General features: G+C 48.0%; 7 protein-coding genes across 7 annotated transcripts; 4 read left to right on the forward strand and 3 right to left on the reverse strand.

The window, feature by feature from the left end:
• Positions 1 to 295: 295 nt before the first annotated feature.
• On the reverse strand, positions 296 to 1733 carry F4813DRAFT_363769 (uncharacterized protein). Its single transcript, XM_049243738.1, has 2 exons — positions 1065 to 1733; positions 296 to 959 (listed from the first exon to the last, which is right to left on the reverse strand). Exons 1-2 carry the CDS (start codon positions 1218 to 1220, stop codon positions 492 to 494), a joined length of 624 nt encoding a protein of 207 aa, XP_049098558.1. The 5' UTR covers positions 1221 to 1733; the 3' UTR covers positions 296 to 491.
• A 531-nt stretch (positions 1734 to 2264) lies between these two features.
• Positions 2265 to 4122, reverse strand: F4813DRAFT_130153 (glycoside hydrolase family 72 protein). The gene is made up of 3 exons (XM_049238701.1): positions 3685 to 4122; positions 3427 to 3614; positions 2265 to 3359 (listed from the first exon to the last, which is right to left on the reverse strand). Exons 1-3 carry the CDS (start codon positions 3824 to 3826, stop codon positions 2409 to 2411), a joined length of 1281 nt encoding a protein of 426 aa, XP_049098559.1. The 5' UTR covers positions 3827 to 4122; the 3' UTR covers positions 2265 to 2408.
• A 1619-nt stretch (positions 4123 to 5741) lies between these two features.
• Positions 5742 to 7497, forward strand: F4813DRAFT_130187 (WD40 repeat-like protein). The gene is made up of 4 exons (XM_049238703.1): positions 5742 to 5802; positions 5857 to 5919; positions 5981 to 7066; positions 7138 to 7497. The coding sequence occupies exons 1-4, from the start codon at positions 5800 to 5802 to the stop codon at positions 7321 to 7323; spliced, it is 1338 nt and encodes a 445-aa protein (XP_049098560.1). The 5' UTR covers positions 5742 to 5799; the 3' UTR covers positions 7324 to 7497.
• A 1-nt stretch (position 7498) lies between these two features.
• On the forward strand, positions 7499 to 9489 carry F4813DRAFT_130158 (NAD(P)-binding protein). Its single transcript, XM_049238702.1, has 2 exons — positions 7499 to 8557; positions 8611 to 9489. Exons 1-2 carry the CDS (start codon positions 8093 to 8095, stop codon positions 9217 to 9219), a joined length of 1074 nt encoding a protein of 357 aa, XP_049098561.1. The 5' UTR covers positions 7499 to 8092; the 3' UTR covers positions 9220 to 9489.
• A 2936-nt stretch (positions 9490 to 12425) lies between these two features.
• Positions 12426 to 14162, forward strand: F4813DRAFT_381444 (kinase-like protein; the record flags this gene model as incomplete). Its single annotated transcript, XM_049245677.1, has 2 exons — positions 12426 to 14058; positions 14128 to 14162. 2 exons carry the CDS (start codon positions 12426 to 12428, stop codon positions 14160 to 14162), a joined length of 1668 nt encoding a protein of 555 aa, XP_049098562.1.
• Positions 14163 to 14713: 551 nt separating this feature from the next.
• On the forward strand, positions 14714 to 16666 carry F4813DRAFT_363778 (PCI-domain-containing protein). The gene is made up of 3 exons (XM_049243739.1): positions 14714 to 15224; positions 15282 to 15364; positions 15446 to 16666. The coding sequence occupies exons 1-3, from the start codon at positions 15046 to 15048 to the stop codon at positions 16450 to 16452; spliced, it is 1269 nt and encodes a 422-aa protein (XP_049098563.1). The 5' UTR covers positions 14714 to 15045; the 3' UTR covers positions 16453 to 16666.
• Positions 16667 to 16905: 239 nt separating this feature from the next.
• On the reverse strand, positions 16906 to 22494 carry F4813DRAFT_130214 (uncharacterized protein). Its single transcript, XM_049238705.1, has one exon. The coding sequence runs from the start codon at positions 22240 to 22242 to the stop codon at positions 17359 to 17361; it is 4884 nt and encodes a 1627-aa protein (XP_049098564.1). The 5' UTR covers positions 22243 to 22494; the 3' UTR covers positions 16906 to 17358.
• Positions 22495 to 23117: the final 623 nt, after the last annotated feature.

Genomic DNA, 23117 nt, shown 5'->3' on the forward strand with positions numbered 1-23117 from the left:
CCCTTGATCCAAGCGAAACAGTTACATACATCTCTCGTAGAGACATCGACATCCTTGTCTGGTCACATCCGAGCGCGAGCAACCTTAATTCGACCGTAAAGCACTTGCATATTGGGCGATTCAGTTGGATGAGTTAGCATCAAGTACGTCAGATCAAATGGTGTATAACCCGCAAGAAGAAATTGTCCCGAGAACCTCAAACTGTACCTGTATTCCGCAATTAAGAACATCAGATCATGTCCAATTCCTCCAAGTTTCATAATATACCACGAGAATAAAATAGAGAGTACCGGCAGGAAGTAAAAGAGTTACATTTTAAAATATACATGTACTAACTAACTAAATTGTGAGGAAAGCATGGTATTGCTATGCATACCGTGAATGCGATACAATTTGAGAATGTGCTGCACAACTACCCCCTTTTCGTCACTCCAAAGGCCCCCCACGGTATAATGGCCAAGGCTCAACCCCTGGTCCTCAAGCGAACAGTTTTAACCACCCCTTAAAACCATCACATATGACAACACAAGAGCGAACCCAAAGACAAACATCTCCAACAACGGGTAGCTAGAAAAGCCAAATGCGGGCTTAATCCCCTTTAGCCCACCGCTCTGCCCCGTTTCTGCTATCTTGACCGTCGTGACCGTGACCCCGCCGACTCCCGTCCCTACTCCCAAGACAGTAGTAGTTCTCGTGATAGTCGTAGGCGGGCCGCTTAAAACGTTGGTCGCGAGCCCCGGCTCCGCACGGTATACCTTCAGACACCCGTCTTTAGTACACTCGGTGTTCGGCGCGCAGCAGCCGCCCCCGATGCTCTTGTTGCAAGGGCTCATCCGTCCGTCGCAACGCGGTGGCTGGACTTCGCTGGCAAGGCATTGATATTCGCCCGAGCAGCAGTAGACGCCCGACGGTGAGAAGTTGCTCGAGTAGCAGATCATTCCGACGGGGCAGCATATATTCTTCGTTTCTCGTTAGATTACCTACATCTACACCATCATCCCCCCTAGGTGATGATACAAAGCCGAAGAGAGGAGCCAGTATAAGGATATAAGAAAAATACGAACAGGTTGATCATAAGCCTCGCAGCTATCCCTCTTCTCACCGCACGCATTGACACTCACGCCTCTTGGGACGACAGGCGGGGTGTCTGGGCCCTTGGGCTGGCCGTCGGTAGACTTGGCCTTGTCTTTCAGCAGGAAGGCGCCGCTCGAGTAGTACATGGCGTCGTAGTAGACGGTGAAGACGACGCCGGTAATCAGTACGCCGACGACGATTACGACGAGCGAGATGAGAAATATCCATCTCAGCGTAGGCCGGTTCTGGAACGGGCACTACCGATGCCAGTCGAGCTTGGCTCGTAGGCAGTTTTCGTTCTTGATGTTCCAGGCTTTGCGCTTGTGGCTGTCGCAGTGCTCGTCGGCGGCTGCTACTGAAGGCTGTTGTGGTTGGGATTGGCTTTCTTCTGCCATGTATCTGAATGAGAATGATGGGACTATTAGAATATCTAGGATTGCGATCAGATACTAGATGCACTTTTGCACTTTTGAATCGGAAATCTTTTAGGTGATACTAGGAGTTTTAGGTGTAGGTGGAAATGAGGGTTGGTAGAATTATTATCTAAGACGCTTCGTTCAAGATCTATATATGTAAGCAAGTAGTACCTGCTATATAGGTACCTGCTATACAGAGGGCAGACATTATATATGACAGGTACTTTCCCGTGAGTGGAAGGCTTGAATTGGAATCTATGGAAGGAACAATGTTCTCACTGGAAACACTAACAACTTATTACATGTTGGACAGTCAGAGACTGGCTTAGGCACTGTGCATGCATTTACCTAAGGAGTACATGTACATGCCTTCTTCACATCTTAGAAGTATAAACGTACGATAATCACATTATAGCAAAAAGTCCCATAATCAATCAAGTCAAGCGTATCAAAGGGTATCAAAGGGTATCACAGCCAAAGCGGCGTTTTATTTAGTTGGTATCAGGAAGTTGGTCTTCCTTGGCTGTGTAATTGTTGCTTCATGACAATCATGATGTCGTTTATCTGGAAACCTCTAAGCTCATCCTCCTCGTATGCAAGTCGAAGCACATTCCTCGCAGTCATCTTCTGAACTGTATCATCTAAGCATGTGCAAATGTCCACAGCAGACGCCCATAATTAGGTAATGGACTAGAGCTATCCAACGCAAGACAATAAACGCCGTGTACAATGCCTTGCGGATGCTGAATAAACTTCCCCAACCGAGTAGTCGAAAGGAAGAATTAGGTAGGACCTGACGAATAGTGCCGACCATAAAACCTCCCGTGTAGGATTAATTAAGGGAAGGCACGGCGGAATGGAACGTCAGGATCGAAAAAAGTTGTACTTCTAGAATCTTTCCATCGAATTGAAGTTGAATTAAAGCCATAATGTAAATACCATCATCACACCTACAAGGCCAGCACCCATACCGGCAATCTCCTTCGATCCAGAGACGGCATTCTGAGTTTCTGACGGATCAGCACCGGCAGCCGTACCGGTAGCACTAGGCACGGACGAATAAGTGCTGGCGGTAAGCGTTGCTCCTAAACTTGGGACGGCGACGTTGCCATTAACAAGCCATCCGCTGGCGGTTGAAGTTGGGCAAGCACGGGTCGAGACCGACTTCGTGTCGTATTCTGATTTGGGAACTCCAGTGGGTGTGATACTCGCCCAGTGCTTGCTGAGGTTGTCGAAATCAGGTTTGACAGGTGTCGGGGTACCTGCACGTGTGAAGCCACCGACGATATCCTTACCAGTGACAGTAGGGTCGACCTTGGGACCGTACGAAATTAAACCGTATTCGTTGGCTTCCTGGATCCATTCGTACACGATAGCTCCACTCCAGTCATTCACCATTTCGGGGCCGAATATAGCGGCTTGGTCGTCGAACAATCGCGGACCAGGCTTATTGCATCCAGTCTCGGTAAAGAAAATGGGCACGGGAAAGTTCTTAGCCTGCTCTTGCAGGTTGGCGTAACCCGAGGTCTGATAGTCGGTGGGATCGCACCATTGGTATGAATTCAAGCCGTAGAAATCAATGTTCTCGGACGAGTTTCCTCCACAGGTAAGATAGTCTTGTAACCAAGGTCGAAGCTCCGCAATATCAGTAGCAGAGTAACCAATTGGGATCTTGCGGTATCCCTTCGAGTCTCTATATGCCTTCAGATCACGAGCGCTTGCCTTGATAAACGGTGCGGCCAACGATTGATTGTTGATGGCGATAATCTCATTTCCCACAAATAAGCCTAGTAGATTGTCATAGTCATGGAATGTGTCCATAACTTTAGAGAAGGCGTCGAATTGGGTTTGGTTCCACCACGGATCATTCTAAAGAAATTCAGTACTGGTCAATTCGAAGGAAGACTAATAAAAGTCTTTGAAGATTTGAGCTTACGGGCAAGATGTAGGTGTTGAAGGTATCCATGTCTACCATGGCATAGATACCAGCGTCGGCGAAAGCAGACATGCAACCGTCATGGTCCGCTTTCGGGTCGACGTGATAGACACGAATGGCGTTGGCACCCAGTTTCTTCATGAGAGAGGCATCCCGCTTACATTGCTCAGTATCGACCAACGGGTCCTCTGAATACAAGTTAGTATTATAAAACGATTTGTCTGACTGAATTGCGCATGTTTCGAGGCGTGAACTTACTCTCGGTGAGTTGATAAGCAACTCCTTTTATGAAGAATTGATCGCCATCACTTGTAAAAAACTTGCCGCCGACTGCCTCAACTGTCGGTATGGCATATGACAGCGTAGCGCTGCATAGCGCTAGAAGCAGTGAAGAGCGCATGGTATTGGATCGAGAACGACTGTACGGTAGCAATGTAGATTATGATGCTTGAAAAATACTTGTGAAGCTCGTGATAAAACCCTCCACGGTTCTGCGACTACTGGAAAGCTTGAATAGTAACGATGGTCGAACGAGTGTGAGTCGAGTCGTTAGGGATGAATCCTGGTTAGCGAGAGCTAGAAAGAGTATCAATGTCCGGAGTCGAAACGAATGCGCTCCAGATCAAACTTGGCAACGAACGGACAAGCGAATGTTTACGATTTTCCCCTTTTCGATTTTAACTCGACCAAATCTCTGCAGCTCTACTCCGATGCGTGAAGAGAAAAGAAAAGGTTGAAGAATCCAGAGAAGAAGAAGCTTAGAAATATAAAGGTGATGTAGCGTCAGTAAGGAGCCATCCTAGCCTGTACCTACATATCAAACGCACACTAATCGAAGAAGCGGGTCCTTCTCCTAAGCAACCCCTTGTAAATAGTGTAGGTACCTAGGTACATACAAGAATATTTACCTAGATTTTTGGGGAAGCTTGATCCAAGCTTAGCACAAGCTTTGATCCAATAGGCTGAAAGTCCACTGGCAGCCACTGGCAGCGAATGGCAGCGAATGGCAGACCAGCGGCTTTAGACCGAACTGGAGCTTGGCATCGGTTTGTAGATAAGATTTGGTGCTTTTTACACACTAGTGTCCACAGGTGCATATGTAAAGGTCGGAAATCAAGGATAAAAAAGGATCGACAAGGCCATCCCCTGTCATTTGTCCCGGCGAAAAGAAAATTCAGAAAGAACGTCTCCCGTCGATTGGTGACTATTATCTAGTACTATGTCACTAACATACGTAGTAAAACGTAGACGCGTATGCTATTCAATTCGAGCAATGAAGACATTGGCTAAAATATTGTATACATACCTACTCGAGGTAGGTGGTGCTGCAAACAGTTGCATCATTATTGGCTCATTATGTCGTGGGGTTCCGTGTTTCAGACTTTTTATTCAGACGTGCTGCTCAAGCCTTATGATAGGAGAGATTTGGAGGTATTTATATGTAGGTATAGTACATATTTACCGTTGCACAGATCTACATACATTATTTGGGCTGCTTCGGTTAGGTATGTAGTTTGCAGGTACATATTTTGCAGGGATACGCAATAAATCCTTCAAGCTTCATCTTTAATACTTTTTTATACATACCTTCACAAGATATTATATAGAATAAGGTTAGATCCGAATTGTGGCTTTTTGATCAGCTAACCATTCGGGAGTATCCTTAGTTGCTTACTTAGACAGAGTTACCTAACCTAGAATGTAGTAGAGTCAATTATATATGTACTAATGCGGGTTCAATGCTCATGCAACCACGCAGCTTTCTATGTACATACCTAGCCATACCTTTAACATGTAAGTAAACGAAGCGCAGACATGCCTCCTAAACTACCCGCCTATTTGTGCATCATGACGTAGTGAAAGGATAAGCTTAGGTATAATATCAACCATTATTATTATGATGCTTATGTACGTGGTAACGTGAATTAGGTAGCATAATTCCCTTAAAACAGCAATCCGCAAGTAGATCTTACGAACTGGAAACAATCGTATTCCTCGTTCACTTGCCACGCTCTGAGGTGCGGTTGGATCAAGTCTCGTTGCGAAGAGAAACATACCTTATTATTTTAGGATACGTTACACTGCTTTTTATATCTTCCGATTATAAAGTGTAACAATATAGTATCTGTTTATAGTACCTGTTGTAACAGAACAAAGAGTGGAATCCGTATAGGCTGTGTACATAAGTACATAGAAGATGCAAAATGGTATCGATAAGAGCAATGATAAGACCGATAAGGTTTATCGAAGTAGAACAGATGGTTGCCAGCCGGCAAAGTGGGATATTGACTTTGATCTTTTTTTCTTCTTCTTTCCTATCGCGTTGAATGCGCTATCAGCTTCAACATTGCGATACCTTCGTGCTTCGCAATCATGGTAAGTCGCGCATCGTATCTACTTGCGCTATGGCACTTCTAACTCCTATCATAGAAGATCAAAGCATTAACCCGCTCAACGGAGGCGTACCAACCCGCCGGATCTGATGTTCCGAAGGTAAATTCTCCAGCTTGGAAAACTCTACACTTTGCTGTTCATGTCTCTTACTAGTTTCAAGGCACCTCGCAACCTAGACCCCGCGATTCATCCGTTCGAAAGAGCACGAGAATACACGCGTGCCCTCAATGCTGTAAAGCTGGAGCGCATGTTTGCTCAGCCATTTATCGCACAGCTTGGAAATGGGCATGTTGACGGCGTTTACTCCTTGGCGAAGGATCCCAATTCTCTCGACAGATTTGCCTCTGGCTCGGGCGATGGCGTTGTAAAATGTTGGGGCTTGACGAGCAGGGACCAGGTCTGGAAAACAACCGCTCACGAGAATATCGTGAAGGGCATGGCCTGGACGCCAGATCAGAAGCTTCTTACGTGCGCGGCTGATAGGTCGGTAAAAATTCACGACCCTTATAATACACGTGACGATTCTCCGCCCATTCACTCTTGGCTCGGTACGAATGCCTTCACAAGTTTGAGTGTTCATAGAGCGAAGAATGCATTTGCGGTCTCTTCCGATGTTATATCTGTCTACAACCTCGACCAGTATACAGCTGCGCCAGAAGTTCTTCGCTGGCCCTCATCTGGCGAAACAATTAATTCCGTCTCCTTCAATCAAAGCGAGACTTCGGTTCTCGCATCTTGCTCTACAGATCGCTCGATTATCCTATACGACCTCCGAACAGCCTCGCCTCTCGCACGCACCTTTCTCAACTTTAGCTGCAACAAACTGTCTTGGAATCCGGTAGAGCCGATGAACTTTGCAGCGGCGAGTGAAGATCATAATGTGTACCTGTTTGATATGCGCAGGTTTGACCGAGCACTGAACGTACTCAAGGATCACGTGGCGGCAGTGATGGACGTGGAATTCTCCCCGACCGGACAAGAGCTCGTTACAGCTTCATATGATCGGACGATTCGATTATTCAACCGAGACCAGGGTCATTCAAGGGATGTATATCATACGAAACGAATGCAGCGAGTTTTCTGCGCTCGATGGACGCCAGATTCCAAGTATGTCCTAAGTGGATCGGATGACGGAAACATTCGCCTTTGGAGGGCAAATTCCTCCAAACGAGAGGGTGTGAAATCCGCAAAACATCGACAAGCACTCGAATACAATGAAGCATTATCCGAAAGATATGGTCACATGGTATGTTCCAAACGTGTTTTCTATCTTGATAAATAGATTACAGAAGTATGTGCTAACATAGATGACAACAGCCTGAGGTAAGACGTATCAAGCGTCATAGACATCTTCCAAAGGTTATCAAGAAGGCAAGCGAGATTAAGAAGGAGGAACTCAGGGCTATTAAGCGGCGGGAGGAGAATGAGAGGAAGCATACAAAGAAGCAATTCGAGAAGAGGAAGAGTGAACGTGATAAGGTAGTCTTAGCACGAGAGAAGTAATGGCGGATGACACTTTGAAGGAAGTAGTTGCCAGTTAGATATTTATGAACTGTATTTACAAGGCGTTAAGGGGTAGGGAAGACTTCGATACCAGGCACGACATCGATATGTTGCGTCCACATCCTTGCAACAGATCAAAATATATATTCATTGTGGATTTCTACATAACTTTAGTAAGAGAAAAGCGAGTGACTACCCGATATTTGCTAAGGTATATATATATATTAGGAGGCGACCGCGCCAAGTTGAATTACTCTAGCGCGTCAAGCTAGGGTTATACACAAGCAGAAAATCGTCGACTAATGCCACATAGATGTACGTAGTGGCTAGTGTTTAAGCTTCATGAGTGCATGCACGAATAAATATATAAAATCGGTAATAGGCAGATAGGCTATAACTACACGAAAAAGCGCTTGATAACTCTTACATAGCGAGACCCCTGTTATTTAGGTTAGATGGGTACAGCCGATTGGCTGAGTGTAATTGGAACCTGCCTTAGTCGAAACTTACGACGCTTGGGCCATTTGTTTCAAGCGCCCAGGAGCTTTTTTAGAAGCTGAGCTGAAAGTTGCGACGACTGAGCGGACACAATTTATGGACACGGGGCCGGTCCATTGAATTTTAGTTCCTTCATCCTATCTTCTACCATTCGATTCATCCTTTCTTACAAAGGACACCTAATTAGAGGTGTATACGTTTCTTTTCTCTGTATTATTCAAATTTTGAAGTGCTTGCTGGCCAGCATTCGTCTCCTCAACTGTCCGATACCATGGATCATCCTCGACCATCAACACACGAATCGTGGTGGGCACCCATCTCCGTCGATGTCCTCCTCAAGGTCCTCAACGTTACGCTGCTACATCCATTCGTAGCATGGATCATTCCTCTCTGCTTTCGCGCCGAGCACCAGGCTTGGAACACCAACCCTATGGTTGTTAGCATTACGTGGGCTACATTCGTCACTTTCCTATGGATGGGAAATGTCATAAGTCATAAGATCGCGTATGGAATGCACCGGGAGGTCGACTTGACTGAGGAGGTCATTGTAATAACGGGCGGTGCTAGCGGTCTCGGTCTGTTAATTGCTGAGGTATACGGCATGCGAGGTGCTACCGTCGCGGTTTTGGATATCGCCGAATTAGAAAGTACAGAAGCTCGCGGCATTACTTATTATAAGTGTGACGTACGAGATAAGGCACAGATTGCTAGAGTTGCAGCAGAGATAGAGCGCGATGTGTGTATTATATTCCACCAGTGCGCATATGACTCAACTAATATGACTTCCAGCTCGGAACACCTACCGTCCTAATCAATAATGCTGCCGAGGTTGTTGGCAAGAAGCTGCTCGATATGGATCTAGAGGAAGTCGAGAAGAGTATTACAACGAACCTCCTGTCGCACTTCTACACTATCAAGACGTTTCTACCGGGGATGATTCGTAATGAGACCGGCGGCACCATTGTAACCCTCTCCAGCGTTATTGGTCACCTCGGTGCAGCTCGGCTCACAGACTACGCTGTTGCCAAGGCCGGAGTGACGGCTCTGCACAAATCTCTCGCTGCTGAGCTGCAGGAATATCCAGAGATCAAAACTATCCTCGTTACGCCAGGCCAGCTAAGCACACCACTCTTCTACGGCGTGAAGACTCCCAATCCTTTCATCGCCCCGGTGGTCGAGCCCATAGATGTGGCTAAGGAGATAATAAAGGCTATCGATCTCGGCTTAAGCGATCACATCGGCATGCCCCTCTACGCGCGCTGGGTAGATTGGTACAACGTGTTGCCGGTGGGTCTCCAGAAGATTGCACGGAAGATTTCCGGCGTAGACAGCGGTATGACTACGTTCATAGGCCGTAGGGGAACTCAGCTGAGCGAGAAGAACGGGCACCTGATCTAGCATCCATCACGAATTGGCTGGTGGTTCAATAAAGGTATTTGGCTTAATGGGAGAAATAGTCACGATCATATTACAAACCAGACAGTAGAACGCTGGCGTCCGTGAGTCTGTTAAAATGTAATGGTAGTAATGTGTAAGGGGATGTTGTGTAGTGAGGGAGGGAAAAAAAGCATACGCTTCAATATGAAGTTGATCGTCGACAGAATTTCCTGGAATGCGAAAGAAATACACCCGAGACCGTACCCGGATCTTACAGTGGACGTTTGTATAACTGGCTAGTTAGCCTGCAGTTCCACCTCCGTGTTCTAATAAGCAACTGCCCGTGCTAGAGCCATCTACCATATTCTACCATATCAGAAAATGTGTCCGCGTCCCAATTAGGAGAAGGAGACCGAAAGTTACCAGTCACAATGCCAAATGTTGTGGCTGGCCATTGATATCCTTAGTTTTGATCGAGCATACATAGCAGGCATGTTGCACTGCATATGATATTCGCAGTGCCTCGAGTTCTGAATGGGTAGGTCGGCCCGAGTCTAACAATGCCACCAAGGCTTTGGAGCCCACGCGGCAGCATGCAGAAGCTGCGTATAGAAGGCTTATCAGGTTGGCCTTTCGGCTCGCGTCCGCCCCCGGTGTTAACGGCCGACGACGTCATGCTAGAGATGCACAAGCAGTGTGGCTCTAATAAATTAATATATTTCGTCAATATTTTCTCTATGGATTTCCACACCGGACTCCAGGATGCTAGGTGCTCGACGCTTATTGGAACATGTGTAAGTTAGCCAAGGATTCGAAATGTCTACAGTGCTATAAAGGAATGCTGATATAATATCAAATATCATATCAAGTAGGCTATGTTGTAATTTAAGATGGCCGAGCAATATACAATATCAATACTTATGTAGTTAGCTCTATGATGGTTACCTTAGGTACCTAAGGTATTAAGGCAACGTACGAACCTGACTCTTTTCAGCTTTTCATGTTAATTATGTCGTGTAAACTTACCTAGATACATAAGGTAACAGTTCCATTTAATAAAATATGAAAGTACCTTGTTTTTCTAATTATATGTACCTATAGGAATCTCTCCTTTTTACCTGTTGGCCGTAAGTCGAGCCTGTCAGCCTCGATGTTGGATGTTGAACATATGACACGTTCAACCTATGGCTTTCAAGTGTAAAGTGTAAAGTGTAAAGTGTAACCTATAATGCCCGAGATGAGATAGTTACACGGCATGAATTGGAGGCCCCTTTCATATAAAATAAATAGTGGTGAATTGTGAATTTAGTGCAAAACTGCCCGCCCGTGCAAACAAAATACAAAATACAAAATACAAAATACAAACCACAAAATACAAACCACGGTCTAAATACCTACATGTAGGTACTATATCTTACATACACACCGAGTATCAAATTTCTTTACAATACTAGGTTACATATCATGACCATCCTGGCAACTCTTTTAATCTATCTTGCAGGAGGAAGATAACTAGATACCTAACATATCATGTGGGGTTTGAGTAGAGGCAAACACGTGAACAAAACCTTAAACATGGCTTCGATGCAAAGGAAGGCTGAAAATGGATAGTAGCAATGTCCCATGTATATTAACGTGATGGATATATAGCCTTAGAAAGGAAGGAAAGATCGTGATAGACAGTTGCATCTGATGAGTTGAAATAGAAGCTACCAAAAAGGGGTTGAATAGCGAAGGAAGTCACAACTTAATAGGTCTAGCCCTCGAGACGGCTGTTAGTCATCCATCAGGGGAGAAAGAGGAGGGGGGACCCTAGAAGGTTCCTGTTTCCCTTTTCCATACCTATGTATTCCCCGCAGTCGTTGAAGCTTATCGTCGTAGCTGAACATCAATAATACATGTCCTAATTGTACTAATGCGAAAACACCAAGCAACATGATTTTAACCGCGCTAACTCCAACTCACCAACCAGCAAGCCAAGGCTTTGCGATGGTGCTAGCCTACCACAAAGGCGGTCCCAAAAGATAAGAATCATGTTAGATGTGATTACTATACTAACCTTGTTATGTTATCCTGCTTTAAGGCTGCCAAGGACCTCAGGTCCTATGCGCTTCATCCCCACGCCACCGATGATAATATGTATTAATGCTCGTCAGCTATCATATCCATCCCATGTTTCCCTCGTGACGGGCATGGACCGCACCTGCATATACATACATCGGATATACGGAAAACGATCATCCTTTCGATATTAGGACCATGATGTCGTACCGTGTTCCGTCTGGCTGAAGACAGGTCACAGTGTCTCTAGTTGCCAAGTGTCCAAGAGTCAAACACACTGGGGAGAGACGAGTTGAACTACAATAGAAATGTGTGGGGGACTGGGGGATCGGCGGAGTCCGGGCTCTCCTCCATTCAATAAGGTACAAATACATCAGCGCCAATACACCAGTGCGAATATATCAGTGCGAATATATGCACGCTGTCTCTATGTATTGCATTCCAACCTTAAGTTCGTCTGTGACCCGATCCAGGCCACTAATATATTCCTGCTGGCTGCCACAAATGGAACTTTCGGGGAGACCGCTTTTGGACGGTATTATTAGACGCCTCGAGATGCATCTACATCGAACCCACGAGAGCCTCTTAAGCATATCCACCCCCTACTAATGGCGTTTTACCGGGGTGTTTTTTGACCTCAGGATACTAAAATATCCCTTATCTATTGCCTTGCGCTCGACCAATCACACCGCTTAAAGCCAACCAATATCTGCCTTAAATGGCCACCAACATGATTTGCTAAGTACACAAGGTAATCAGTAGCTTAGCAGCAAAGGCGAAGGATTCCAATCATATGCGCGCTTCTGCTTAGATGCTTCTACCTACTTGGACACACTTTACTACGCAAACTATGGAGCCCAGAGGTATATGTCCTGAGTGCCCATCCGAAAAATATCGCCCCCAGGCAACATTTGCTTTGTGCTGACTTACCTGTATGTTGCACCTCTGGCGGGCGTCTTCGGTCGGGTGCCGTGTCGCATCTGATGGTAGATCCTATAAACGGGCTACGCCCCTGTATTGCTTACACCACCAACCTTGAGCCCCATCGAATCTGTCGCAAGAATTTACAAACCTTATTACATGCGGCGTTCGACTACATTAACTGACTGGACTGATCTAGGGTGGATCTATGGTGTAATGCTACCCTTGGTCTATCTATGGTAGCTATGTGGTGGGATCCGTCGCGGATTGAAGCGACTGTCACTCGACAGTTTGTCTGCTCACACCTCCTCCCCGAGGAGATAAAACGGCTGGATTTACCTCTTGGTTTCGGTGATGGTTTGACGGACGGGACCTACTGGGAATGGATTGACGAAAAGGCCAAGCGTATCTTTCTCATTCTTCTAGACCTAGGTGTCCCAGACCAGATTTTTGGACTTATCGACGATAGTTGGGACGACGATGACCTCCCAATTCCGCTTGACCAGATCGAACGGCTAGCGCTTACGCTCACCAGGGACGACAAACTTGAGAGGAAGTTTTATTCTCGCCAGTTTCACTATCTACTCAAATTTATAGAAAGGGGCAACTATATAGTATACGAAAATCCCGAGATCGTGCCTCTTACCGTCGATAAGCGCCCCGGGCTAAGCCTTAGCAGCGTTGCGGATAGAGTCGAGTTGGCAAATCGACCCGGGGAGATCTTCTCTCGGCGTCGCATTCCGATTGGAACGGGCCCTGGTCTGCTAAGCGAAAAGGAATTCTTTTACGAGATCGATAGGGCGAGGAATATTGAAAATGACCATGTCGTGTCTTATTACGGATCGTATGCCCACCAGGGCGCTGTCTATGTTCTTTTTACTCTCCCAAGCGATTTTAGTCTTAGATCCCTTTTAGTAACAACGCCAAGTTCGGTGAAGTCATTGGCCAAGCAGGATCGACGACGTCTATTCATGAACTGGATTCATTGCCTTGTTGACGCACTGTGCTATCTTCATAGTTGCGGACTATCCCACGGCAGAATAAAACCTTCGACTGTGCTTTTCAACAACAACAATCATGTCTTCTATGCAGACGTAACCCATCTAAGCGCAGAAGCGATAGCTACTACGTCGGACAGATCAGCCTTCGACAAAGAGTCCTACGACTACGCGGCTCCTGAACAGTGGTATCGACCGTCAACTAGCCACGGCCACCGAAGAAGTACTCTCGTTACTTCCTCAGGATCAACATCGTCAGATAACTCGTCGTTCTCCATAAATAGAGGGAACCCAGAAACTGGTTCGATGCTCCACTCGCCGACACCTTCCCTCGACCCTCAGGCAGCCGACATATTCTCGTTAGGATGTGTGATACTTGAATTGCTAAGTTTCCTAATGAAACGCCAGACCCGGTCCTTCGCCTCACATCGATCCGCAAAGCATAAGCAAGCCGGCCGAGGAGGGGCAGTTTTAGACTCGTCGTTCCATAAAAATCTAGGACAGGTCGAATCATGGATGGCCGGCCTTGCTAAGGATGCATCAAAAAAGGATGACCAAGTGTTCTGTGGTATGGCGCCCATGCTGCAGGTAGTGGCAAGAATGCTTTCAATAGCCCCCCACGAGAGGCCGACGGCTCAGGAGGTGGAGCAATGCACATACAAAATCCTGACGGAGAATTGCCAGATTTTAGAGCCGCATTGCGTCCATCAATATAACGGCTGGGATTTTGGATTCGGCAACATGCATATCAGCGGAGGGGGCGAGGGGTTTAATATTGCTGGAAAGAGGCATAGCGGTCCAGCGGGGTCGAGTTACTCCCGACCGCTTTCTTACCGACCGATGAGCGACAGCTCCATTCAGGAGATGGATATGCCTGGCGGTAGCGGCTCTCAAGCCACCAACGGCCGGGTAAACAAGGTGCGCACTTGGCAGGCTCACGTATACTCAGGTAATGATTACATCCCAAGTACTAATCCGACGTAGAGGGATAACTGACATCGTGGCGCGTCATGACAGAAACGACGAGCGTTTGACGGTCATGAAAAAGGCTGAAGGATAATATAAAAAGGGGGGGGGGGGGGGGAGGACTACGTATTAGTACATACGCATAGGAGTTGCGAGACCTTGGGCTTGACATGGATAGGGAACATCTCGGCGGCGCTTCTGGTAACCCTCGTTTTGAAAGAAAGAAAAAAGGGATGGGGAAAGAGGCTTTTACTTGGTATAATGGATACTTATCTTATTGGATTTGTGAATATCTACAGTGTGGATGATATGTAGGTTATGAACTTATTACGTTCAACAAGGGGAATTGGGATGAATTTCGGTACTAGTCTAATTTATATAATTAATCCTACGGTATTATGAAAAAGTTGGGTATTTATATCAATTATATAACTCAAAGACAGCGTTGATGGCAACTCGCATCAATGATGTGCTATTTTTTTTTTGTATTAAAAAAGTACTTAGGTACGCCCAGTTAGCTAATCTTACCTAAGAAAAGAGCAAGAGGGAACGGAATGGTGGGTTATTCCGTACTAGCATTTCAGGCAGTCTAGAGCTGCGTCAGTAGGTATCCACTTTATCACCTAATCGCTAATCGCAAGGCTGGAGCTGTAGTAGGAAACAGCGGGCGAGTCGAGCTCAGTTTGTACGTACCCTTTCAATAATTCCTAAATTCCTAAATTCCTGAATTCCTGAATTCCTGAATTCCTGCTCATTTGAACAACGTCCTTATTACTTCTGTATTAACTGTTCTATACCAATTCGAACCCACAATCCGACACTCGAGAGTCCCCCCCCCCCCCTTACCTTATTATAATTCGAGTTAATTCCCAACTCGCATCTCGAGCACACGCCAGTCAATATGGCTTCGCAGAAGCCGTCTGTGAAGGAAGCGCAATCGCTTGCCAGCTCCGACCCGCGAAAAGCTGAAGCTATCTACAAAGACCTCATATCCAAACCCCCCTCTGTTACCTCAGATGCAGCAATAAAGGAATACGAATCCGCCTTGATAAGTTTAGGGGAGCTGTACCGGGATGAGAAGTGAGCATTGGCTTTAGCATTCCTCTTTTGCGTCTAGAAGCTGACATCTGTGTCCAGGAAACCCAAGGAACTCGTCGACCTTGTTACCACGAGCAGAACCGTCCTTTCGAGCTTCGCAAAGGCTAAGACGGCCAAGTTGGGTACGCTCTAGCTCCCCGCTCCCCGCTCTCCTTCGCTTTTGCTGCAAATATAAGCGTCCATCTAACACCACTTCACAATAGTCCGTCAGCTGCTCGATCTCTTCGAAGCCATCCCAAACACAACCGACATCCAGATTGCCGTCACCAAGTCATGTATAGAATGGGCCACCTCCGAGAGGCGGAGCTTCCTACGCCAGAACCTTGAGACCAGACTCGTTACCCTGTATATGGCTAAGCTATCATACTACGATGCCCTTACCCTTATCAACGGTCTCTTGCGGGAGCTAAAGCGTCTGGACGATAAGTTAGTATTGGTAGAGGTTCAACTATTGGAATCTAGAGTATACCATGCTCTCGGCAACAACTCCAAGGCTCGTGCTGCTCTCACCAGCGCGAGGACGAGCGCCGCCTCGGTTTACACGCCTCCCTTACTCCAAGCGAACCTAGACATGCAGTCAGGTATGCTACACACCATGGATCAGGACTTCAACACGGCCTTCTCTTACTTTATCGAGGCACTTGACGGCTACCACACCCAGGACGAGCCAGCTAAGGCCACCGCCGCGCTGCAGTACATGCTTCTCTGCAAGATCATGCTTAACCTCGTCGACGACGTCAACAACCTGATGGCGTCTAAGCAGGCGCAGAAATACGCGGGCCAGAACCTCGAGGCTATGAAGGCCATCGCGCGCGCGCACTCGAACCGGTCTCTAGAAGAGTACGAGCGTGCCCTGTCCTCGTACCGCTACGAGCTCGGCAGCGACGCCTTCATCCGCAATCACCTACGTCGCCTCTACGACGCTATGCTCGAGCAGAACTTGATCAAGGTCATCGAGCCCTTTAGCCGCGTCGAGATCGCCCACATCGCTAAGATGGTCGGCCTCGATACCCAGCAGGTCGAGCGCAAGCTCTCCCAGATGATCCTCGACAAGGTGATCATCGGTGTGCTTGATCAGGGTGCCGGGTGCTTGATTATCTTCGACGAGACGCAGCGTGACGAGTCTTACGATGCAGCCCTCCAGACTATTGAGAAGTTGAGCAATGTCGTAGATGTCCTGTACACGAACCAGGCTTCGATGCTGGAGTAGATCTGTAAAGGGAGAGGTTTTACGAAGGTGAACTAAGCAAATAAGAAAGTCTTCTTCGTGCATCCAACGCTCAAGGAGGTGAATGAAAGCTCGGCCAGTGTAATATTACTAGGTAGAGAAAGTATCAGGCCAAGGCCCCGACGCTGACGAAGACGGCGTTGCGGCTTCTCTGGCACTCGTACATATATCAACATGAACTTGTGTCAATTCAGGTATACGCCTGCTGTCTGTCTTATTACTCGTCTTGTTGTCTTCTTTGTAGTAGATATGTGTACCTGATGTAGATACGCAAGGTAAAATACCAAACCACGGCGTGCAATGAAGACGAATAGAAGGGTATCTAATTAAATATCGAGCACCCAAACAATCTCACTACCTACCTAGGTACCTAGGTATGCATTTGCCAATCCCCCTTTTCCGCATCCCAACGCCTCCCGAGTGCAAGTATAAGGTATGACATGTATGCTTGCCCACCTGCCCGTACGCCTGCCTGTCTGCCTGGGCCTAGGCCTAAAACGCCAGCTATACATACAGAGAGATAAACCAACGGTATAAGAAGTAAGTAAGTAATACCCCGCCAATGTAATGTGATGTGATGTGATATGCGATTCGATGCGATCTATCATGCTCGCTCCCTGAGATAAAGTAACCAGACCGGACCAGGTGCCAATCGACCAAAAAACCCGCTATGTAAGAACCTAACCTAGGTAATCATCACGTACTCCCCCCTTTTTCTTTGCTCTCTGTCCTTAACTTGGGGTATATGATAGAGCATATTAGCTCTTCGCTTTCCGGCACCCTTATTCAAACAACTCGTCACTGCTTTCTCTTCCACCTCCTAGCCATGTAGAGGCATATTTTTTTTTTTTTTTTTTTAAATAATGACAACCAAGATGAAGCCTAAGTCTAGGCAACGGCCTTCTCCTTCCCTTTATCCACCCTCCCAGCCCTTCCGGTTCTCCTTCTCTCCTCGCCTACGATCAACGCAAAAACTCTCTTCGCAAGCGCACTCTCACTCCACCCGCCGACTTCGCGGGCGAACGCCTCTACGACTTCGATATGCCACTGCTCTAGGATTATGCGCTCGCCCTGAGCCGCGACTTCCTTCCCTATGAGAGCCGAGGCGTTGGGGGCTGGGGGTTGGCGACGCCACCAACTCTGCACCCATGACTGTTGCTTCTGCTGCTGCTGCTGCTGCTGTTGTTGCTGCTGCTGGAAGGCCAGGGGGTCGTAGCGTCGTAGTTGGAGGAGCTCGTCCAAACGTACCCAGTGGTGGCGGGTCCATTCTGTTTTCGATAGGGCGAAAGCGGTAGGACGGCGAGACGGGGACCGCGCGGTGGATTTACCTTTGCCATTTTGCGGTAGCATCTGTATGGGAGGATTAGTGGTGGTAGGAGATGTAGCGTTGGTGCTACTACTTGAGGAGGACGAAGAATCCGTTGACTCGTCGTGTGTATTTTCGGTGATGGGCCGGAGAATGGTCCCTTGGGAGACTGCATTATTCCTGGCGCCGGTTTGGTGATTTGTGACACTAGTTTGAGCCTGGGCGGTGGAAGAAAGCGCACTAGGCATAAAAGCCACGACCCGACCCGGGGTAGTAGGTTTCATGGGGGAACGAAAGCATGACTTGGACGGTGAAAGTGTCCTGTCCCATCGGGATGGGACGTCTCTTGGTGGGAAGCGCTCATAGTCCGTCCCATCTGTTAAGAGCGATGAATCCTGTTGCTCTTGTTGCTGCTCATCGTGTTCATCGTATTCATCCTCATCCTCGTCCTCGTCTTCTTCCTCATCCTCTTCATCCTGCTCGCTCTCCTCGTCTTCCTCGTCTTGCTCGTCCTGGTCATCGCTCGGTAGTAGAAGGAGGTCCTCGTCTGCCTCGCTTCTGCTGGGAGGCGGACCGCTTCTAAAGAGAGACAGGTTAGATTGACCTGGCCGCGGCGTGAAGTTTCTTTTCTGCTCGATTGGCGGATAGGCTTGACGTTCAGGTGTTGAGGGGTGAGGTGAGGGCGAAGAAGACGGTTCGGGTGATTGTTGTTCAAGGGACTGCTCAGGGGACTGTTCAGATGACGGTTCAGGCGATTGTTGGAGTGACTGCGAAGGAGGCTCGGGAGAATCAGGTTCGGGAGAAAGCGATGGCGCAGGCGCAGGCGCGGGCGAAGGCGAGTTTTCTACGTGAGATTCTTGCCTTGTCCCGTTAGATTGCGAAGGAGGTGCCGGGTAGAACATGTTTGTTCGTGGTTCTGGACTCGGTTGAAATTCCTTTTGCGGGATCGAGGAAAATAATCCTGTAGACCAAAGGGACCTCTGCAGTTCCTTAGGAGGTTGACCCGTTTCTTTGGGTAATGGCTTTTGGAATACAGGCTGGGCGACCTTTTCGGTTATACCAGTTGTATTTGCTGGCCCGGCTTCTGGAGTCTTCTTAGGCAATGCGGCTGGTGATGAGAAGAAAGACAAGATATCAAAGCCACCGAATAGCCTAGATTTAGGCTTCTGTTGAGTAGCCGGAGCTGCCTCTGCCTGTTGTGCTAGCATCGAGTACTCAGACGCTTCTGCGGGCTCTACGGCTTCCACAGTCTTCGCGGGCTCTACAGGTCTTCTTGGTTCCTCACGTACTGCTGGCTCTTCTGGCTCTTCTGGCTCTTCTGACTCTTCTGACTCTTCTGACTCTGCTGATAGCTCCCAGGCCTCTGAATGTTCCCGAGGCTCCGACTCCTCCCGGGCTTCTAGCTGTTCCTGTATTTCCTGTTGAGGGCTTAGAATTTGTTGTTCAGCTTCAGGAGACGAGCTCTCCATAATGCGAGTAGCCTCAGAATTCCACCCCTGTAGTATAGAGTGAGCATCCGAAGTCCGTGGCCTTTGACGCGCTAGTGGCGCATCTTCTGCCTCGCTCTGCGGATTCTCCTCAATTTCTATTTGAGAAGAGCTTGCAATCTCTTCGCGATAAATTAGGCGTCTACTAGTTTTTTTCCAGGGACTTGGAACCTTCGTTCGTCGGGTGGGTTGATCGGGGTGCTGTGACGTACGTTGCGTGCGTTCCGGTCTCCTAGGTGTTGGCCTTGACGCTTCAAAGTCCCAGATGTCGCCTTCCTCCGCTTCGTAGTCTACTAACGCACTATCTCCCTGTTCCTCCAATTCTTGCTCCTGTTGCTCATCTACCTCGTGATTCGTGGTCTCGGCTGCTGCGCGACTTGCATTTGAGTCGTAAGTGGCGAAAACACTTGGATTTTGGGAACGTATTGACTGGGGACCTGGGCCCTGATTCACGCCTCGCTGGTGATTATCGTCGTCTGCGATCCAGCTTATCCCATTATCACTCGTCGGCATTGCTCTAGCTGAATTAGACACCGGCTGATTGAATGAACGAGTTTTTTCCGGTGCTCGGTCATCAGTGTTATACATAGCACTTCTGGATGTTTCGGTCTGTGACCTATTGCGCATAGCTGGACCGAACGGATCCGAGGCATTGCCAATAATGTCACCTTGTGCTGATGATTGGCTATGAGAGAGGCTGGCCCTTCTGATTTGAGAGAGAGCAGCACTAGGACCAGATAAAGATCGGGGATTAAATTGGGTCGAGACGCCACGGCCAGGTCGAGTTGGCGATTTAGGTATAGATAGCTGGCCAGATTGATCCGATGGAAAAGGTTGTGAAGGGTCATTCGTAGCCAATCCTCTAAATGGGCTTCCGAGACTACTTTCACGACGTTCAGGGGATGGTCTGTCTGACATCACATCTTGGAGGGTTCGTCCGACGCGTACGATTGGTGAGAGCGACGGCCTACTATTAGGAGGCGGTTCTAAAGTTTGAGGAGGCTCTGTAGCTGCTTTGGCAGAAGGAGGTAGCTGAGGGGAAGAATGCTGTAATTCTGGTGTGTTGTTGATCTCTTGGTCTAACCGAGATGGTCCAAAATCCATTGCACGCGGCCGATTCATAATAGGAGGAGAGGATTGGAAACCCGAATTAGAACTGGGACCAGCAATGTCCTGTTCTCTTGTAGATGGGCCAGCTTCATCTTCCCGGGCCCTTCTAGAGCCAGCATTAGAAGACGACGTATCATCGGGAGTCGGTAGTCTGCTCGATCCAAAGCCAGGTCCTACCTGTCTATTGGCAGAGTTGATTTGTCCATCTGCGACAGAGGCTTCCGTATGGCTCTCCTCCGTAGAATTCCCAACTCGAGTCGCTGGCTTCGGGGTAGCAGCCTCGAGAATAGCATCTGAAATTTCGGAAAATTCATCCTCATACACAGTGGTATCTCCGCGTTGTTCTACCGCAGAGGTCGGCTTCATAGGCAACCGACCCGGCGTTGCAGCTTTAAGGATACTATCCGGAAGACTCGAGAAGGAATCGTCTACGTGAGGCGTTTTTCCTGCAAATACTTGTCGACTCAAGGGGAGTTGCTTTTGTCTTTTCGGGCTCCTTGTTCGTTCCTTTGGACTGCGACTACTACCCTCCGCCCACGAGCGATCCGGTACACCAGAATGATCTTCCTCCGCTGGTAGGTTGCTTCTCGTCGATCGTGCTAATGATTGTTCTGCCTCTGTTCGAGTACTGTTTCGCCATGACTCTAGCGTTTGGTTTATTATCATATTCGTTTCTTCACCCATCTCCGGAGGATCCGAAAGGAGGGCACTTCTATTCGCCTGAAACGAGGGAAGTGATTCCACAGCGATCATGCTGAAGTCGGAGGCATGTGCGAGCGTGTCCTGTCCGCTGTGAGGTATCCCTTCGGTATTATCCAAATCCGATTCCACGTCACTATGGGCCTCCATCATTGCCGGGTAGTCATCAGACATACCAATATCGCTATTGTGCAGCTCGTCTTCTTGATATGATACTGCCTCTGATCCTAGATCTTGCCTTGTGCGCGACGTCTCATATAAGTTTGAGAAATTCCTCGGCGTGGGTGTCCTGCCACTCGCCTCTATAATATCATCGATAAGATTATCGCTGGTTGTCACTTGCTGAGCTTCCTCTTTATCAGGCAAATCTACGACTGGGCTCAGAGCTGACGGCGGTAGGTTTTCCGAGTTATCGAAGACGGACTGGGCGGCATTATTATTAGCCACACCATTGCCTGATACATCGCCCGCATCTGCTAATATAGCGACCTCCTCTGGCATTAGCGCTTTTCGCGGGCGCCCACGTTTCCTCTTGGTCGCATTGTTGGAGAGTTGCGACGACGGTATAACCTGGGTGGTGGATGTACTCTTAGGTGTCTTCCGTACCTTCGCCTTTGCCTTCGACGCGACCGAGTCTGCTTGTGGTCCGGTCGGTGTCGCACCCGCCAGACTAGCTTCGGATTCCAAATCGTTCTTCTGTCGCGTGCGCCGAGTGTCTTTCATAGGTGTGGCAGCCCTCTTCTTCCCTCTCGGCATGGGAGTGCCATTGCTTATCCGCCGCGGCCGGCCTCGTCGTCGCGGAGTCGCTTCGTTCTCTATCTCGTCGTTAAGTGGTATCGTAGTAGTCATGATGGCTTCTCTACGACGGGGAACTCGTATCGGTGAAGATGATTGAAAGAGTCTTCGGTTGATACCCCGCTTCATGGCCTCTTCGGCCTCGACTGTGACGAGTAATCTTTGCGGTGCAAACTCGTTGCCGACGTCGAGTTCGAAGGTTCTCCTCCTAGGAGACTGCCTCGCGGGTGAAGACCTCCTTATTTGGCTCTTCGGAATCGAAATGGCAGAGAGGTCGTGGTGTGTAAGAGTATTATCAGTATGTCGCGCAGGTGGAAACGCCGAGCTTGGAGGTTCGTCGCCCAGCGGGTCGGGAGATGATAACGATTCATCCATGATAGCAACCGGCGATGGTGATAGATACTGGGCAGTTGATGAACATAGGTCCAGGATAGAAGACAATTGAAACTGATGATGCAATTGGTATATTGGAGTTCGGTATTGAATGAACCTAGTTGTAAAAGATTTAATGCAAGGATAAGGCAGAATACGCGCCGGAAGCTACCTAACCGTTACCGAAACCCCAAAAGGAGCAATTTGTTTACTTTGAATTACTTTACTTTAGCGCGATCTGATAGGTCTCGTAAGGTCGTAAGGGCGTAAAAGGGCAGGCTCGCAAGGCTGACAGGAACAGTAGCGCACTGACACGTGTACGTACCAGCGGGGCGGTTTTTAAAAGACGGCCGCTGAGCCCTCGGCACAAGATCCACACATCAATATGGGGTCCGACGTCAGTACATAAGGTACATACCTAAACTAAATCCCGAAAAGACGTTCTTAGCTAAGCAGATATTTCTAATCAATGCTAACTACCTAGGTTAGGTTACCTACTAGTTATTGGATTTCAGTAGAACTACTGCGATGTTATAACGTCATCGTTCACAACGTTAAACCTATCAGTATGTACATGTTGTACGTGTATGCCTCGCATGCATACATAGTACGTTATGTAGGTACACAGGCTCAAATATGTACCGGCAAAATGCTGGGAATATTGGGTAAACTTCGGCTAGTTATATAAAGTAAGCTTCGAGGGGCGATGGCGTGCTCAGGATGTCAAAGCTATAACCTTGCAACCTAAGCACGCGGGGACGCAGGATATAAAGGGCGAAAGATGCAACCGCTTACGGAACTGCTCGCCTTAACGATTACCTAGAGGCGAAGTCATATGGTATAGGGCGGTCAAGTATCGGGGAATCTCCTTGGATTTT

The sequence above is a fragment of the Daldinia decipiens genome (genome assembly GCF_022478715.1).
Source record: "Daldinia decipiens strain CBS 113046 unplaced genomic scaffold F4813scaffold_22, whole genome shotgun sequence".
In the NCBI taxonomy this organism is placed as follows: Eukaryota; Fungi; Ascomycota; class Sordariomycetes; order Xylariales; family Hypoxylaceae; genus Daldinia; species Daldinia decipiens.

Bases quoted from the DNA above. Each gene is read 5' to 3' on its own strand.
- F4813DRAFT_363769 (XM_049243738.1), bottom strand. From the start codon at position 1,220: ATGTACTACTCGAGCGGCGCCTTCCTGCTGAAAGACAAGGCCAAGTCT. The intron at 960-1,064 runs GTTCGTATTTTT...CGAGAAACGAAG, and splicing joins GCGAGGCTTATGATCAACCT to AATATATGCTGCCCCGTCGG.
- F4813DRAFT_130153 (XM_049238701.1), bottom strand. From the start codon at position 3,826: ATGCGCTCTTCACTGCTTCTAGCGCTATGCAGCGCTACGCTGTCATAT. The intron at 3,615-3,684 runs GTAAGTTCACGC...ACTTGTATTCAG, and splicing joins TGCTTATCAACTCACCGAGA to AGGACCCGTTGGTCGATACT. The intron at 3,360-3,426 runs GTAAGCTCAAAT...GAATTTCTTTAG, and splicing joins TCAACACCTACATCTTGCCC to AATGATCCGTGGTGGAACCA.
- F4813DRAFT_130187 (XM_049238703.1), top strand. The intron at 5,920-5,980 runs GTAAATTCTCCA...ACTAGTTTCAAG, and splicing joins CCGGATCTGATGTTCCGAAG to GCACCTCGCAACCTAGACCC. The intron at 7,067-7,137 runs GTATGTTCCAAA...AGATGACAACAG, and splicing joins CCGAAAGATATGGTCACATG to CCTGAGGTAAGACGTATCAA.
- F4813DRAFT_130158 (XM_049238702.1), top strand. From the start codon at position 8,093: ATGGATCATCCTCGACCATCAACACACGAATCGTGGTGGGCACCCATC. The intron at 8,558-8,610 runs GTGTGTATTATA...TATGACTTCCAG, and splicing joins CAGCAGAGATAGAGCGCGAT to CTCGGAACACCTACCGTCCT.
- F4813DRAFT_363778 (XM_049243739.1), top strand. From the start codon at position 15,046: ATGGCTTCGCAGAAGCCGTCTGTGAAGGAAGCGCAATCGCTTGCCAGC. The intron at 15,225-15,281 runs GTGAGCATTGGC...ATCTGTGTCCAG, and splicing joins GAGCTGTACCGGGATGAGAA to GAAACCCAAGGAACTCGTCG. The intron at 15,365-15,445 runs GTACGCTCTAGC...ACTTCACAATAG, and splicing joins GGCTAAGACGGCCAAGTTGG to TCCGTCAGCTGCTCGATCTC.
- F4813DRAFT_130214 (XM_049238705.1), bottom strand. From the start codon at position 22,242: ATGGATGAATCGTTATCATCTCCCGACCCGCTGGGCGACGAACCTCCA.